General features: G+C 35.0%; 2 protein-coding genes across 6 annotated transcripts in view; one reads left to right on the top strand and one right to left on the bottom strand.

The window, feature by feature from the left end:
* Nucleotides 1-7,671, top strand: part of LOC110019447 (rhodanese-like domain-containing protein 7) — a 31,431-nt gene extending 23,760 nt beyond the window's left edge. The window contains exon 6 of the mRNA XM_020717107.1: nt 7,419-7,671. The gene's annotated coding sequence lies outside the window, so the exon portion shown is untranslated. The remainder of the gene's footprint in view (nt 1-7,418) is intronic.
* Nucleotides 7,672-8,724: 1,053 nt separating this feature from the next.
* The window catches only part of LOC110019436, a 60,391-nt gene continuing 49,727 nt past the window's right edge, over nt 8,725-19,388 (bottom strand). For all 5 annotated transcript variants that reach the window (XM_020717091.1, XM_020717092.1, XM_020717094.1 and 2 more), the window contains 2 exons: nt 14,852-14,958; nt 8,725-9,216 (listed from right to left, as the gene is read on the bottom strand). In XM_020717091.1, coding sequence (XP_020572750.1) covers nt 9,117-9,216; nt 14,852-14,958 — 207 coding nt within the window. In that variant the 3' untranslated portion in view covers nt 8,725-9,116. The remainder of the gene's footprint in view (nt 9,217-14,851; nt 14,959-19,388) is intronic.

Raw genomic sequence — 19,388 nt, 5'->3', positions numbered from 1 at the left:
ATTGAATTTAGTCTCAAGTTACATCAATTTTGTTGAATCTTAACCTTAGTGGATTTAACCTTTGTTATAATTGATTTTAATATTCATTGAAATTGATCTTAATGGACTTGTTGATTTTAATCTTGATTTTGTTAAATTTTATTTTATTTTTAATTTACTTCTTGAATTTTTGTTGGTGATTTTTCATTTTATCTCTTCTTGTAAGGGATAGGCTTTATCTTAGTTCAAGGTGAGCCTCATACCCGAAGTGCTCTCGATGAACCAAAGAAAGAGTTTATCAATGTCTAAGGGGAGAGAAGTGCAAAGGGCCCAAATGAATGATCAAGGGAAGATCTCTCTGAGCTCACAGGGTGGCCTAAGACATCTCTAACCTATGGAAACTCTACTTAAGTTTCAATATGTTGGTCTCAATCGACTCAACTAAGTGTTGAGGATTCAAAACCATACACATGAGACTACAAAGAGTCAGGAGGTGGTTTGACTTTCTAAGTGATGTGGATCCCAATGCTAGTCTCCTAGAAGAGTTAGTAGGGAAGTCATATGGCTAGATCCTAGGCTCTAAAGAGGAACATAGACCTCACCAAAGATGAGGCCAAATACCTTAAAGGCATAACCCAAAAGGTGGGTGCAGAGGCCGTAGAGGCTTGACCCGGGAGGCGATAAAGCCTCAAATACCTGCTATAATAAGTAGAAATGTCGTGGGGCTTACATTCAACCTTAAGGGGTACGCAGGGTAAAAGAGGGTTGAATTATTTCATGTTCATCTGTTATGCTAAAAGAGGGTTGAATTATTTCATGTTCATCTGTTATGCTTCCCATAAGAAACCCACAAGAGTTAATTGCGGCTCTCGTCGATTGAAGCACACATCACAAAAATCAAGTGGCCAAAAAGACTGAAACACTCCAATTGAAGTGGCAACTGATCAGTGACTTTAATAGTGTGGTCAACTAGGAAGGCCCTGATCATCTCATTTGATTTGGGTCATTTATGCAGGCCGAGGAGGAGCGTTGAAGGACTCACATCCAACTCAAATGCCAGAGAAGTGGTCGTATCAGGAAGGGAACACTAAGATTCACGCCCAATCTTGAGATCCGACCAAGGTATAAGACCTCAAAAACTTGCTATAATAAGGAGAAATGTGGGTGGGTTCATTCATCTTTAAAGGGTACACAAGGTAAGAAGGATTATCTAATGTAATCCAAGTTATCTGCTATGCGGCTCGTAAGAAACTCATACGAGTGACCGTGGTTCCCGTCGAGTGAAACACCCATCACAACAACTAGGTGGCTAGAAAAACCGAATCACTTCGATCGAAGTGGCAACTGACCAGTGACTTTAATAGTATGGTCAATTGGGAAGGCCTTGATCATCTCATGTGATCCGGGTCATCTATACAGGTCGAGGAGCGCCAAAGGATTCACATCCAACTCGAATGCCATAGAAGTGATCGTATTAGGAGATGAACCCTAAGATTCACACCCAATCCTGTGATCCGACCGAGGTATAAGACCTCAAAATACTTGCTACAATAAGGAGAAATGTCGATGGACTTACATTCATCCTTAAGGGGAACGTAAGGTAAGAAGGCTGGATTATCTCATGTAATCTTAGTCATCTGCTATGCTTCTCCTAAGAAACCCACAAAAGTTAACTGTGGTTCCTGTCGAGTGAAACACCCATCTCAACAACCAGGTGGTCAGAAAGATCGAATTACCCCGATCAAAATGGCAATTGACCAGTGACTTTAGCAGAGTGGCTAATCGAGAAGGTCTTGAGCATCTCATGTGATCTGAGTCATCTACCGCACTCTCATAAATGAACCGACTGAAACGTCATGTGGTTCGAGAGGCCTGAATCTAATGGTTGTAATGCCAAGGTTGTCAAACGACAAGATGTTCTTGTGACAGAGCCGACCAAAAGGACATACGACTCAAGAAACATCGAACGCTAGATGAACAAAATAGTCTAGCTATCTGATATGCATTAGTAAGATGCAAGCTGGGCAATTCTCACTTACACAATATCACGACATTGTCAGATATTATGTTATCATGACTTGACATGGACCAGTTAGATATCTAGAATAGTCTAACCAATATGACATGTCTTTAGACAAGGTGCTGAGAATCAACCGACTCGAAAAAGAGGAGGAAAGGCGAATAACCCAAGTAATCCCGCCATGAGGGGTGCTTTTTTGCGCACTGTCGAGATGAAATTCTAGAAGTCACACTAAAGAATTGGCTAAATGTACATTTGATTCTTTAACTTTTGAACCTCCAAATTTATTATTTTTGGCCATATGAATAATTTCATGTTTAAGTATTGAGGCGTTGGTTTCAATGGAATGGTTATGAATGTTTTGATGAATTTTCTTTACCGTAGAGTTGGTAAAATCCCTGAGTGTTCTAAGTAGTGGTGGACTTAGATAGGGTCTAGGGGGCAATTGCTTCCCCCTCCCCTCCCTCAAATTTAGATTTTTAATTATCTGGAAGGGCAATCTGGCCTTTTGCCTCTACTGAAATATCAGTTTTGCTCCTCTTGAAATATTACTTTGGCATTGGTTGTCCTAGCCCCTCCCATGCGGGATCGAGGGGGACAATTTGCTCCCACCCTCACCCCTACCCCCCACCCCCTTCCTAAAAAAAGAGGTTGGTTCTGCCCCTTATTTTAAGTTGAGTTTTTTCTACCTAAGCGTTTGTCATTTCTCATGAAGTTTTTTTTTCTTAGTTTTGTAAGTTTTCTTACTTTTTCAATAGTTTTCTTAATTTAATGGTCAAATGACACTAGTTCAGCATAATATGTTTTAAGCATACAGCCTAAGACTTACTAGTGACACTGAACTAAAATACAATGTAAGTCACAAAATAAAAATATTGAAATAAAAAAAAAAGAAGCGCATTAAACATAAAACCAACAAAAAAACTAATACACACTTTTAAATAATTTTGGGATTTTTTGAACAAGAAATTGCAATAATTGCTTCATAATCAAACACAAGTAATAATGAGTTTTAAAATAAAATAAAATAAAATACCATGTAATAGTATGATTTTAGAACCTAAATTTTAAATTTTGAACTACCATTAAACCTAAATTGACTAATTAATATTGTTCCCTGATAATAGAACAAAAAACTTAACTCGATGTGTGGTGAAGCACTCATTATTATGCAAATATATGTATAGATCAAGTAATATACATATTATTTGTCAGTGTATCATTCCCGAAATGATTGAGTTAATTTTCAAGGAACTCCAATTACTAGTTTAATAAATCTAGGTTTAGTCTAAATTATTTTAGAAGTCCTAATTTATGAAAAGAAATCCTACTCAATTCAGTGTTTTTTCTCTCGATAAAAAGTCTTTCCTGAACAAAATATTGTGAAATTTCAATTATTCATCCATCAAATTCTTTCCTGCTATAGTTGATGACCAAGGACAACTACTCCTTGCCCTATTTGAGCCTATTATTATGGTTAAGTTTCCTTAACCCTACAAGGACTCCTAGAATTCTTCATTGCCCTATTTGATTACAAAGTCCTAATGACAATATTCATATTCCACCAAGAATTTATATGTTATCATAGTTCTTCTCGTATATTGGTCAATAGTCTCAGATCATACTCAATTTTAACATTTCTAATGGCCAACCAGAAAGTAAATAAAGCATAAAAAGTTAACACATCAACATGTTACAAATTGCTCTGCATTAATTACATGGATAGAACAATTATTTCACAAAATTAATCTAAGTAAAATAATAAAAAAAAAACTTGGCTTCTAGACATTAAAACAGAAAACATAAGAAGTTTCATTGATAGATAATTAAAATTTATGAAAATTAAAGAGAAGAAAAACCTGGATCCAATTTCATCCTGCTTTAAACCAATCTCCTTCTACACCAAGTTTTTTCATTTCAATTCCTCTCAATCTTCTCAATCAACATCAATTATACTCACTCAAACACTCACTATCACACCAAAATCAAGTGTATCTCAAACTCTCACACACTCCACAAGCACTATCTAATGTTTTAAGCGATGTTCGAACTCCCTCTAGAAATCAAACTTTCCTATCTAATGTTTGGGGGCTTCCCCTATCACGAATTAGGAGTTTGTAGGCTTTCCTTCGTCGAACCAGGGCTCGAATTGCATAACTGCCTCACGTTCATAAAGGGCACTATGTGGATCGTGTCTGGGCAGTGAGGTTGGATGTTGGGGCGATGAGCTCGAGCGCTGCCTTTCCTGACCATGAGGCTTCATTTTACAGGTTTGGGTACCACGACACTATTAAGGTCTGGTGCTTGGGCGTTGTTCCCAAACAATAGAGCACTAGCTTCTGGATCCGGCTTTCCGTGCTCATAGGATTTTTGTTGAATTTCTTTTGCTGCTACATTAGTTTTGCTCGAAATGCTCAATTTTTTCCTGTATATTACATATAACACTCAATATGTAAATTAGCCAAACATAAATAAAATTTTATTCGTTTGTGTTTGACTCATTTTAACTCGAAATAATTAGATTATATATAATATTGATTAGTATTATTTTTAAATAATTTAAATATACAACAAGGCTACAGAGATTTATCATTAATTAGAATTATTAATTTAAAAATGGAATAAATACATAATTATATTTTAATGAATATTTTAATATAAATTTTAAATTTTAAATCTCGCCCTTACTTCTAACATCCTATAATTGTGTGATTAGGGTTATTAGAATAGCTCGTTACTTGCGAACAGCTCGTGTTCGGCTCGCTAAACAAACAAACTTAACACGAATAGATTTTTTGAGTGTGAAATATAAACGAGTCGAACATGAACAATCGTATTTCTTAACGAGCCGAACACGAACAAACCATAGGCTTGCTCAACCTCGGCTGATTTACACTGATTTTTTTTATACAAAATTATTTAGCGACAATGATTCCTAAAAAATTGTGGCCAGAAGTGAGTTAATTTCTATCTATTAAAGTGAATTTCTCTTGAAAAAGACGATACTGCTCGTGTTGTTTGATATTATGGGATGTTGGTTGGATAAACTCCTCTGTAGCAGGAAAAATATTCCATACAGATCGGACATTGCACGATCCTGATCGTACGGTCAGGATGTATTTCTGTGGGCTCCACCTAAATTTTTTTTTAAAAAAAAACTGAAATAATCCTGACCGTAGATCACAGTGATCTACGGTCAGGATCGGACACCGCATGCAGAGATGCGGGGGGATGAGTGGGTTGCCCGTATGCAATAATTTCTCCTGTGGTAGCCAAGGATTACAGACTAGTTGAGTATATACAGGTATTTACATAAATACAGCTCAAATTTTATGTATTTACATGTCTAACACCTCTTTTTATATATTTATACCTCCCAAAAGTTTATCTTACATAAAAAATACTATAATTTTAACTTTAAAAAACTGAAATGCTCATTTTTATGTATAAATAAGATGACAAAAATGTAAAATTAAAGTTTAGTACATAAGAATTGGGTGGTCTGTGTTATTTTATGTAATCGTCCAAGCATTGTGGTCGCATGGCAAGCGTCACACGTAATGTTGTAAAGGAGTTGAGTCAAGCTCGAATCACCCTTCATTTGAGCTTAAGCTTGATTAATTAATATTATACGAGCTCAACCTCGAGCTTAAGTCTACAAGTTCGAGTCCACTCATGAGCCAACTTGCTTATTCTAACAAAGAAAAAATAATATTAATTTGGGCTAGTGATAAATAAAATAACAAATGAAATGAGCATAAAAGAAATAAATTAAAAAAAAATTTATTTCATGTAAAATTTATATCATTTTTTCAATATTTTAATAATTTAAAGATAAAAATCTTATAATTTAATATTTTGAATATATTATATATTAATTTTTTTTAAACGAGCTTTGCATGAGCTAAAGATTCGAGTCAGCGCTGGCTTGAGCTATGGTTTTAGGTCATCAAGCTCAACTCATGAGTCACTCAACTCATGTCACTTATGGAACCAACCTGAGCCGGCTCACTTTAAAAAGTTGGAAAAAGATGCGCAAATATTTTGGTTTATCAATAGCTGCTTGCTGTTTGATGCAATAAACCTGATCCGCTCCACTTACACCTAATGCATAGAGAAGGCGTTTTCTCTAGGATTCACATTATAATCTTCTGTTTCTCTTCCTCGAATTATAACCTTCTGTTTTTCTTTCCTTCTCCTCGGTTAGAATTCTTCTGAGAATCTCCTCTCTTTTCCATTTAAAGCCCTAATCACATTTGCCTTCTCCTTCGTCTTCAAATTTGTATTGTGATATTGCATCGAGGAGCCTTTTTGCCATTGAAGTTATTTGCTGCTTGGGATTTGGCATTTCGACCTGCTATTTCAAAGCAGATTAAGGTATGGATGATTTCATTTTTATTTTTTTATGATATTGGTTACTTCTCCCGGTATGGATGACTAATCTTCCTCGCTCTCCCCACGACTATTTTAAAAAGTTGGGATTTGTTTATGAAAAAACGGTCGGATTATTACTATCTATGATATGGGCTACTTAATTAAGGAAGAAGTAAGAACTCCATGCTAAACCTGCCGTTTTTTTTTTTGTAATCGTATCCCTTTCGGGTTTTAAGATAGAATCCAATCCAGAATCAAATTTTCTCTGATTAGATTTGACACTTGATTGGCTGTTTGTTCAACATTATATGAATAGTAATAGCAGATTTGTCTAATTAGCAGTATTATTTAAATAACAATTATATTTATCTAATGCAATTTAAATAATGTAATGTTGTTTAGAATATTCAATTTTGTAGACACAGAGAGAAAGAGTATGATTGCTTTAGCTACAAATGACACTCCATATACAAGCACAGAAATTGGCTGGGAAAGGGATGCAAGATTTTTAGATTGAGAATTGAGAATGAGAGAGATCATGATGCCTAGCTAGTGCTAAGAAATAGTACTCAATAATAATAGATATGAATTACAAAAAAACGACCTTTGCAAAACACTAATAAAAGGAGTCAATACAACGTAAGTAAAACTAGATTGTTGATGCTATCATTGATGTTGGGATGTAAGAAATCGAGTATTCAGACAATTCTTCTCCGAGAGGTGCAGTGACATGACCTTTAGGCATTGGATAGAATGGTGTTCAAAGGTCAGGAAGATCATTGAAGATTATCAACATTTACTCCCCTTAGAGATGAAGATAATGGGATAAGCGGTGTTGGAAGTTCCCAGAGGCCATTGAGGATGGCCGAAATATGATCATAATCCTTCACTCTTTGCTTCTTTTTTTATTATTATCATCGAATTATCTTAACATTTATTGGTTAGATTTGGTTGATGTTCTTTTAAGAAGTGTTATTAATAAATATCATCAATCATAAGTCTAATAGTAAACTGTCTAAAACTTTTATTGTCAAATTTATTTCAGGAATCATGGGTCAGCATCATCATCATCATCATAATGACCATGATAGCCCATATGATGATCCTTTCTTGGAATGCTTGTGCTGCTCCTGCTTTCCCTTTTTCTCTATCCTTAGAGGCATTGGAAGGGGTATGTATGAGGCCTGCTTCCCCGTCTTGAGATGTTTTGGCCTCGAAAATTATGGGCTCCACCACCATCATCATCACCATTTCCATTGACTTTGTGAACCTACGGCCATTGGCCTTACATTTTATTTAAAAATGTAATAAGGCTTTTATTGTTGTTTTTTTTTTTTTTTGAAATTTATTGGAATGATTTTTTGGTGATTAAAATTTGGAATGGCTCCAATGCTTCTTTCTTTAGGAACACAATTTTTTTTGTTCATTGTATTCCACTAGTTTTGACTCTAGATAATTAAATTGACTACAAGACTACAAAGATTTACAATCAACTAAAACTATTCATTTAAAAAACAGAATAAAAATATTTTAATATAATTAATAATATTTAAATATTGTCTCTACACTTACATCCTAAGGCTACAATACTATGGCTGTCAAAGCAGCTCGTTGTTCGTGAACGACTCACATTCGACTCGTTAAGCAAACGGACCGAATATGAACAAAATTTTTGAGCTCAATATATAAATGAGCGGAACACAAATTGTGAGACTTTTTAAAGAGCCGAGCCACTCAAACTCAGCCCGTTTACACCCCTACAGCCCATGATATATTGATATGAACAAGAAAGAAGAATCTATTACTTGAGCTGATTAACTTCAATTTCTCAACCAAACTTTTGTCTGTGTTTGATTTGGCAACAACTCAATACCAACTCGTGAAGAAAGAATCCACACGAAAGCACCACAAATCTATTTGCCTTCGATGATAAATTTGGCCACCAAACTAATCTATTTATCCCAAAACATAAGAAACCAGGATGTGAATCAACACAGACCAAAGGATAAAGACATTTGTGTAACTAAAAGTTTGACTCCGTAGCAAACAAACAAAACTGATATTGCATTTGAAGTCATTCAGCTGCACCTCAAAGGATGCTTTAAATTTAAAAAAATCATTCAGCTGCACCTCAAAGGATGCTTTAAATTTTTTTAAAAAAAAAAAAAAAAAACTTCTAATCACAATTAAATTCAATATAAGGCAGCTATTACTAAGCCAAACACAATCAAAACAAATTATTTGCATGCTTGGCTAGTAAAAAACAAAGTGAATATGAGCAAATCATCAAACCGAACATGAAAAATGTGGTTTTTTGGAACATCAGACTACGCTGGCATATATAGTTTGCCATCTTCTGCCTCAATAATAGAATGATTTCTGTAGCACTTAGCAGTTGTCACTACAATCATGCAAATATGATGTCACAAGAATGTATAAAGTCTACAAATTATTCAAAAAATCTGAAATAAATTGCATGGATAATAGAGGAGAAAATACAAAGCAAGTCATGATGATTAACTTAGTTTAAATTATGAAATACAGGAAGACAGTCCTAGATAGTTTGGATACAGATTAACGATCAATTTGGTTAGAGAAGGCATACTAATACAGGTGATATGAAAAAGCAGTCAAAATAAAAATGTAGTAAGAAATGGGACAAGAGGACCAAAAGTTAAAGTAGGATCCTCAGTCAAGGAAGTTGAAAAAAAAAAAAAAAAGTTAGATAGAAGAAAAAAGAGTTTTATCTCGCAGTCATTATCAGATTGCTTGTGGAGTAGATGGAAGCTGCAGCTGCTCTGACAGCACATTCCCGTTCCCAAGACTCCTTGTTCTTCCACGCACTGAGATAACAGCAATGTTAGGATTTCTGAGATTCGTAAAGCAAATGGGAATAATAATAAAAAAAGATCTGCATACATACCACTCAATTAACTAAACTTCAATTTTTATATATATACCAGCTTACCTATGCATTAAAAGATGCATTCAATATTTTAAAAGTAAAAATAGTAGCGTTTTTTTTATAAGATATGAAATATTAAGTTGCTACAAATGTAAAAAAGTAAAATTTAGGTGTTAAATATGTATATACATAGCAATTGGATGGTACTTGTGCAAATGCCCCTAGAGAAAAAGAATATAAGCTAAAAGTCAAAAGTATAATGGGATGAAACTTGAGAAGATGATTCAAGTTTTATTCAAAATATATGACCATTTTCTTGATCATATTAGCAAAAGATATGTGGAAATTAAACTGCATCTTTCTTAAACATAACAACTAGGGAAGCACGTTGATCGGAGAAGCCAAAAAATAAAAAAGAATCCATCTTATTTGGTTTATTTAGTTTGATTGTTGAAGTATCGGTTTAATTATTGGTTGTAATTTGACTTTATTCAGTTCTTGGCTATTAATTTGATTTTTTTTATTATTATTTGTAAAATTGATCAAACTAAAAATTAAATTATACTAGTTTCATTAAATATTAAATCAATAAAGCCAATGAACTTAAAAACAAGTGATAGAAAAATAAACATTGATATTATTTATCCAACATGTCAAAATTATAAATTTTAACTAAGATATCACATATTAGTTTAGTTAAAACAAATTAGATTTATTATTAAAACTAATTAAATTTTAGGTCATCCAAATTTGAAACAAACTTATCAAACTAAAATTTGGTTTGGAAAATAATTTGATCGGTTCAATTTTTTAAATTTTACAATCATAACCAAATAATCTAATAACAACCAAAAATCTAAGAAACTTGTGTGTAAATGGAGGCTAAACAAGTACACTTTAAAAAATTTGCAAATTATCACACTAAGGGAATAAAATTTTATCAAAAACTTGTAACAAAAATGACAACCAAAATTCAAGAAGTTGCAATTCCATTAAATAAATAACGAGATGTCATACAAAAAAATTTAATATATCAAACCCTATCATTTCTAGAGTGCATTAAGCAACACAGATAAGAAAAAAAGATAATGTTTACTCTATGAAGCAATCAAATAAAGCAGCAAAGATAGAACATAATTCAAATTTTTTCTTCCTAGCCATTTTGTTTCGTATAATAAAATTATATGAGAAAAAATACTTCCATGCATACCTTTTTCTCCCAAATGAGACTTAGAAGGCATTTATTTTCAATTTAGTTAGATTTGTATGGCCAAATCGTGTACATCCTAGAGATGCATGCTATTCTTTTGCCATCATGGTGAACTAGCCCATCATAAATCATTATATGATTTCTCTATATAAATATTATCATCTCATTTTTTTCAATTTAGATTCAAATATAATAAAGTAATATAGCTTATTGCAACATTGCATAAAAGCTAACTCCCAAATCATCTTAAACCATATGAGAGGTACAAAAGATTTTACATACGAAAATACCTAATAATCGAGAAGTAGATGAATGAAACTGAAAAGGTTGTTTTATGTGTTGCTTTATCGCAGAAGAGTATGAATTTTTAAAAGAAATGTCATTTGAAAATCAATTAAGAGAATGAAACGGACAATTTTTTAAGATATATATATATATATCTGCGTCAGCGTCTCTTTCGCAGCTTCGCTCCATTGCTCACGTCGTCGTCTCAATATTGCTTGGTGTCTTGATCGTAGCTTCTGTTCGTTCGCAGCTCCCTTAGTTCGCGTCGTCTCTGCTCGACGCTGCTTCCCTGGTCTGCGCCCGACAACTCCTCTGCCTGCTTCGCAGCCTCTGTCGCTCGCTGCTCCCTTAGCTCACGTCATCTCTGTTCAACGCTGCCCAACAATTTCCCAACAATTTGACGCCCTCGCTTCCTTGCAGCCCGTCAGACCGTTTATTTCCTGACTGTGACCACCATCGTGCAAGGGAGATGACCTCGACGCTCCGTTCCTATGCAAATGCCCTTGCCGATGACTTGCCTATTCGTGCTCGTGCCCCTCTAGATTCAGAGCCTGATTTTGCTATCGATAAGTCCTGCAATGTTCCACAATCGTACCACGAGACTCTTGAAGGTGACGGTTATCACACTTTTACTAAAAAACTTGAGAAAAAATAGGAAGTTTGCACTTATTCTCACTGAGGTTGAAACTGATGCTCTAGCGTCCTCTTGGCGTTTTGCTCGTGGGGAAACTCTTTTATGGTCACCCAAAATTGGAGATCGTTAAGAAAGAATTTGATGCTATGAAATAATTGGGCAGTTGGAACATTGGTCTACTAGACAATCGACATATACTTATTCAGCTATCTCACGGTGCCGATTACACTCGCATTTTTTCTCGAAAATTTATCAAAATCGACAATCGTTTTATGAAAATTCTGAAGTGGACTGTCGATTTTGATCCAAAAGCGGAGCCCACTATCATTCCAGTTTGCTATCATTCACTATCATTCCAGTTTGGATAAAATTTCTGGGGTTAAAATTACATCTGTTCAACATGAAAATCCTCTACTCTTTAGCAACTGCTTACGGTAAGCCTCTTAAGGTGGATAGTCCTGCGCTTGCTGTCATCAGACCCTCTGTGGCTTGTGTTTTAGTTGAGAAAGATATCACTCAACCAGCTCCGAACGAGATATGGATTGACACTATTCACAACGGGTATTGGCAAAAGGTGGAAATAGAACCACATTCTCATTGCTCTCATTATAGTATGTTTGGTCATAGTTCTATTATTTGTTATTGTTTGCATCCTCATATAAAGCCAAATATCACTAAAGATCAGCCACCTACCATACTTGTTGAGAAGGTCCAATCCGATCATCTTTCCAACATCGCAGTTCCATGTGAAGAACATCTTACTACAGGAACAAATCCAAATGTGTTGATATCACTTATTGTTATTTAAGAAGACCCACTTACATGCCAAGACAAATGAGAGTACTCCTTTGACGCGATAGAAGATTAGCTGGTACAACAAGTAGTTTTTTCTAATGTTCAACAACCTACATATGTCTTGCACACTTCAGACCATTCTGCTGATCAGGTCAGCCAATCTTCGGATGAAGAATAACAGGTCTACACGAGAAGGAAGAAAAAGAACAAAGGACGACTCGAGCTAGGGAATCTATTAGATGATACATTGATACATTGGTTATTAGATGATACATTGGTTACTACTGACAATGACACTCATCTAACCAATTTATTAGCTGACTCCTTCCCTAGAACTAGAGGCAAAGGCAAGGCAAAATCGGGTTGCTCTCCAGATACCTGATACTCTTATTTTGGCACTTTTTGATCTCTTATGTTTTTTGTTGTATTTTTCTCCTTTTTTGTGTGGGTTGGGTGCATATTTAAGACCTTCCACAAAATCTATCTTATCCTACTTGTTATTTAATATATTAGCTTTTGGGATATATATATATATATATATATATCGTATGACAATTTTTATTTTGCATTTTGAATTGTATGTGTTAAATAATTAATATATATCTCTGTTAATAACATAAAAATATGATTATTATTTAATATAAAACAACAACAACAATAACAATAATAACAACCAAGCTTTTATCCCCTTAAGAGGTGTCAGCTACATGAATCATTTTTCTCAATTGTTTCCTATTGAGTGTCATATTTTCATTTAATTCTAATAGATTAAGCGAGCTCAGGGTCGGCTCGTGTTTGGCTCATTCGATATTGGTTCGTGTTCAAAATGACTCGTAAATGGTGTGTTCGTGTTCGGCTCGAATTCGGCTCGAAAGTGGAGACGAAGATGACTCGAAAGAGGAAGAGAGTCCTAAGCCTTCAAAAGATGACTTAGAAGAGAAAGAGGAAAACAAACACAAACAACAAACCCTAAGCTCTCGCCGAAACCCTTTCTCAATTTTGAGAGGAGAAAAAGATGACTTGGAAGAGGAAGAGAGCCGAAAGAGAACTTTCGAGAGCAGCGAACACAAACAACAAAGCCTAAGCTCTCGCAGGCGAAAGCCTTTCGCGATTTTGAGAGAAAGGAGAAGACTCAGAAAAGAGAGAGGTAGCCAAACCCGAGAACATTCGAGAGGGGAATGGAGGTCGGGGTTTAGGGTGCTTAGTGTTTTTTAGTTATATACTTATATATTATATTATATTAATTATATAACTTATATTATATACATATATATGATTTATATAAGTAATATTTATTAATAATTTGTTATATATTATAATTTATAAAATTTAATTTTTTAAAATTTGATACATTTTTTTTTTATTTTAAAAAGTTTTAATTAACTACAACTTATAATATTTAATTTTATGAACATGTGTTATATGTGTGTGCATTTATTTATTTATTTATTTTCGAGCCAATTCGAGCAGAACACGAGCGAACAAATGTTTGTTTGTGTTCGGCTCGTTTATATTTCAAACTTAAAAATTTGTTCATGTTCGGCTAATTAAGCTTAAGAACGAGTCGAACTCGAGTAGGTGTTTTCGTGTTCGACTCGTTTTTTTAACGAGCCGAACACGAGTTGTTCATGAACAACGAGCCAAATTGACAGCCCTACTCAAATGAAGGCTTTTAGACTCTAATGTGGACCTCCTAAATTCAAGTTTGTCCTAAACTCTTTCTCGAGTCTTATCCACAAGAAGGATATCATCAACGAAAATCATACATCAAGGTAAATCTTTTAATAAATGCCTAGTAAGAGCATCCAAAACTAAAAAAAGATCGGCTTAAAGCCGATCATGATGTAATCCAAATGATAGAGGAAAATACTTGTCAATCCTCTTCCTGTCCGAACACATGTAACAACTCTCGCATACGTATCTTTAATGACTTGAATAAGTCACATCAACATGACCTCTCCAGAGAATTTCTCATGGAACCTTATCGTAAACTTTTTTCTAAATTAATATTTCCTCAATTACGATGAATTGTGGTCAATCACACAATATTGTATTAGTTTCCTTTTGATATTATTATCATACAGCTTTTCAGCAATTTAGCTACAGATCTTATATATACAAGAGATTTTTATTTTGGCATATAAAATATAAATATAATTTAGTGTTACTAATAACAACAAAAGACCAATATTATTTACAATAAATTAGATTAATAATAACTATCAAATTGAGAATTTTCTAAAAAAAAGTTTAAACAAAGAAGATTTAATTTAATTTTGCATATAAAAAGAACTAATAATTTCAAGAACGTAGAAAATAAAAACCAATTGATTTTATTCTGTCAAACAAGACAATTTTATCTAAGAATATTTCAATTACTATGAATCATACATAAACCATGGCACACATCATTAAACTTGTTCTAGATGTTGATTCATTTTGGTTCCATGTTGTTTCAAAAAATAGAAAAAAATAATAAATAAATAAATAAATAAGGATAAAGTTGCCATAATTATAACTTTTGAAGGGTAAATTTTAAAGGCAAAATTTTCACATCTATACATAGATATAAGGAAATTCGCACTGGAGAGTAAATAAGACAGATGGGAAGAAGCTTTCTGAAACTAGAACATAGAATATTAAAGTTACCTGGCATCCTCGATTGAATCCAAATTTGAAAGCCCATTGATGCTGACATACTTCAGACCCTTTTCACATTGAGCCTGAAGTTCTTCCACCTGCCTGAGCCACCTCTCCTGCAACATAAATATGATCAATATATTATTACCACTATATTAACACAACATTATGAAAATGAGTTTTACGTATAAATTGTCCGCCACAAAAGCTCACTCGGATAAGACAAACCAGATGTTAGGGGTAAAAGGTTGTTAACAGTTATAGAAGTCACCTTTAGAAGGAAAGAAGTATGCTAACAGCTCCTGATAAGATTTCTGTTATGCTATGAATTGATGACACGAGATAATTAGCAATTTGAGAAATGTTTGCAAATGTTTGAAAGTGATGGATGGAGTGAGCCAGTTGTGGCTAATGGTTCACATTTCATGACTTTGTAAATCAGGAAAGTTTGGACAAAGTTATAGACAAGGGGTGGACCAGGTAGGATCCAGAGGGAGCAATTGCTCCCCTCAAATTCAGACTTTTGATTATATGGGAGAGCAATTTGACATTTTGCCCCTTTTGAAATATTACTTGCTCTTTATTGCCCTAGCCCCTCTCACGATGGATCTAGAGGGACAGATTGGCCCCCTAAAAAAAGAGGCCAATTCCGCCCCTAGTAGTTGCAAGTTGCAACCAATAATAGTGGTCGCAAATGCATCGAAGTGCCTTGCTCCCCATATCAGCCTATAGCGCCTTCATGTTAGTGGCGTTAAGATGGTGTTTTTTATGGCAAGAATTGCGAACAACGCATGGGTATTATTTTGAGATAGCGGCTCGCATAGGCACTCAGAAGATTAATATATCATTCAATCAAAGACTAAAAAAAGGTGATATACCAAACGTTAAAAGATAAACTATATAATAATTTTAATCTAATCAAATATAATCAACATCTTAAGTTGAACATAAAAAAACATAAAGATGAGTAGAAATTTATTAATTTAAAATTTTTACTGATGATTAACTTATTTATAAATTATTAATTAATAAGTATATAATGAGGTATGAGTTGTATTCATTAAAATTAAAATCATGATATAGCATGTGAATCAGTTGCAAACTATTTTGTTACTTATTGATTTATTAAACTATTATAAACTTTTAAGATTAAGCGAATGACCCAATTAAAATTTATTATCAATAAAACTTTAGAATCAATTGTTAATCAGTTATTTAATCACATATTTTTTTTCTAAGTATTTGAATACTTGTCCATCTAACTAATATAAATATCATAATTATATTAATTAGTTAGAATATACATTTTTAAATCTTTTATTTAATAATATTAGTTTTGATTGTTAAAATAAAAATTTGATGTGGATAAGATTCAATATAGGACATAAATAACAAATTTTAATATTTTTACCAATTAAAATAGAACACAACCAACACTATTAATAACTCAAGCAATCGTCAAAGTTTATTAAAAAAAAAATAAAATACAATAATTAACTTAACGTAGCACTCAAAATTCATCAAACCTCACCATCTCTCATTGCATCTTTCCCAAATTTCTCAAAATGGTCAAGGCATCAACAAAAAATAAGAGGTAAGGAAATCGAGAAAGGAGCTCATTGAGGGATGACATTGATGAAAGTAAGAAGAAGAAGAAAACTATGAGAAAAAAGTGGTAACACTGAACTAGTGAAAGCCCTAAATCCTATAAATTTGACTACTATCAAAATTTCGCAAATCGTGTTAGAGCTTCAAACAAAAAGGAGAAACATCATTTAGCGCAATCGTAACATTTACTTACCCAAAAAAATTATTTAACATAAAGTGGAATAACACCTGACAATGTGTTTCTCTTCCTTGGTGAAGGAGTAGGTGTTTCTGAATCCATCGTGCTAAGTACTACTTTAAAATTGCCAAGATCCCCCCAACAAAAAATAGCAGGCATCCATGGGGACCACATCACATCACAACTTATCCTGCAACTAGCTATCAATCGAAAACTCCACTAGACACTTTCGCAGTCAATGATGACCATGTTTTCCTTCTTCGACCACGTCAGAGAATATGGTTGAGAGTATCTTTGAGCCATGAGGCTCAACTTCTCTACCTTCTATGCAGATGTAGCGTTCTTATTTCTCTATCTATCGATGATGAGATTGTATGCTTTCCCGTTCACTGTGCAATGGATGTGGAAATATTGTGTCAAAGCCACGACTAATCGATCATATTTTTGGTCTATAGGACGAACAACAAGCGCCTCTCCTTCATCCTGTGAAAGATGATACACCTCATCTTGTTCCTCATATGTCTCCTCGTAGCTGACCTCCTCCACGACATCCTTCTTAGTGAAAGACACAACTCGTCTAGTTGGGCAAATAGAGGCAATGCGTCAAAACCTATCACATGCCAAGCATTTTTTTGGCGGGGCCGTAGTAGGCTTGTCACTCTTCTCAAGTTTTAGGTCCGAACCAGTTTTCCCAACTCCCACAGACATGCTGTTGCTAATGTCTCCAACTGTGGGTGGTTGTTTGACAAATGGTAGTTGTGAGACTGTATGCTTTCTAGTTTATTGTGCAACAGATGTAGAATATATTGTGACAAAACCACGGCTAATCCCTCGCATTCTTGTTCTATAGGACCCATCGAACCACAAACGCCTCTCCTTCACCCGGTGAAAGATGATACACCTCATCTTGTTCCTCATATGTCTCCTCGTCGCTGACCTCCTCCATGGCGTCCTTCTTAGTGAAAGACACAACTCGACTAGTTGAGCAATTAGAGGCAATGTGCCAAAACCTATCGCATGCGAAGCATTTTTTTGGCGGGGACCATAGTAGGCTTGTCACTCTTCTAAGGTTTTAGGTCCGAACCAGTTTTCCCAACTCCCAGAGACGTGCTATTGCTGATGTCTCCAATTGTGGGTGGTTGTTTGACTAATTGTAGTTGCGTGCTCTGTTTCTGATGTCTTTCCGATTTCAATGCTAAGATCTAGATATCCCCTAGTGACCAATAAGGCTATAGCTGCACGCCATTACTAATAGCAATCTTCAGCTCACCCCCCCCACCCTTCTTGATAACATCCTATGGTGTGTTCCTCTTACTCGACCAAATCACTCTACATCTGCAATTGATGAAACTGAATCGTAAACTCCAGCACTGATAGGTCTCTACTACAAGTGATGGAGTCTCATAAACATATCCTGGTGGCAGTGTGGTGGGAGGTATTTCCTTTACATCGCTTTCTTCATATTTTCTCACTTGAAAATCTTATCACTGTCTTTTCTTTTCCTCTACCTTTGCAAGTTGTCCCACTAGAAGGAGACGCTCTTTCTCAATTTGATAGTTGCAAGCTTCACTCTTGTATTTTCTGCCACCTCTTTGTACTCAAGGATCCTTTTAACTCATTGTAGTCATTAGATAAAATCATTTGGATTCATACCATCATCAAAATCTAGTAGATCCACATTCATTTCGAAGTCTCTGTGTTCTCCAAATAATGTCTGCTCTTTAGGCCTCCTCTAATACTAAATTTTGAAAAAAACGTGGCCTTTCTTCTTAATCACAGAAATACTCTTTATGGAAGTGGTTGAAATTCTCATCCATTTCGCCTATTCGCCTTTCCCTGTCACCATCAAGGATAAGTCCCCCCTGAGTGTCATCCTCAATGTCTGCAAGTCTCCTCTAAAGTCAGCAGCTCTCACACTGTATCTCTTCCTGAGTATGCTCATGCATGTATGTCTTTGGTGGCTAGGGTTTAAAGTTGGGAAGTGAATGTGGGTGTGAAAAATTGATTTAAGGTTCTTGATTTTAAAAAGAACAAGGGGAATTTAGAGTTAGGTCAAAATTTGACTATAGTTTAGAAATAGGATAGAAAATTTTTGTTGGTGGGTTGAGACGAATGCAAGGAAACCCTTGAACATGACTAAAGGTAGGCAAACTCTGCGTATATTATTACTAAAAAATAATCGGGATACATTCACGACTCAAAACAGGAAAGAAACCACAACAACACAAATATCCTGATAAGGTGAAGTAGGACAATAGTTAAAATGACAATGAGATTACTTGGGGTTGTGGACGACAAGCAACAGTGAGGTGGGAGGGTATCGGGATGAGTAGGTCAATGCGGGTAGGGAGGGGTTAAGTGAGAGGGAGGAGGCGTCTGGAAGGTATGGGGAAACGGGTAAAGGGATAGGGGAAGATGGGGGCCAGTTGAAGAGGTAAGGGCTGAGAGCAGACAGTGGTTGGAAGTTGGTTGTTGGAGGGGAGACGACACAGATAAGTGTCGCTGCGAAGGCTGCGGCTGGACATGGGATACAATGAGCAGATAAGGTACGAGGGAGTTAGGCAGCAGGACAAGAGTGTCTAAGTGGTGCAATTGCAGGCAGGGAAGGTACGGAGGAGTTAAGCGGCAGCAAGGGAGTGGAATAGGAAAGGATGCACACCCCCTCGGACGTGTTACAATTAGAGTACCTTCTCGCCATCGGATACAATCCTAGAGAGCATAATATATATGTATGTATGTATGTATGTATGTATATATATA

The sequence above is a fragment of the Phalaenopsis equestris genome, unplaced genomic scaffold, assembly GCF_001263595.1.
Source record: "Phalaenopsis equestris unplaced genomic scaffold, ASM126359v1 Scaffold000055, whole genome shotgun sequence".
In the NCBI taxonomy this organism is placed as follows: domain Eukaryota; kingdom Viridiplantae; phylum Streptophyta; class Magnoliopsida; order Asparagales; family Orchidaceae; genus Phalaenopsis; species Phalaenopsis equestris.
Note: the sequence above shows the minus strand (reverse complement) of the source record. Positions and strands in the feature narration are given on the sequence as shown.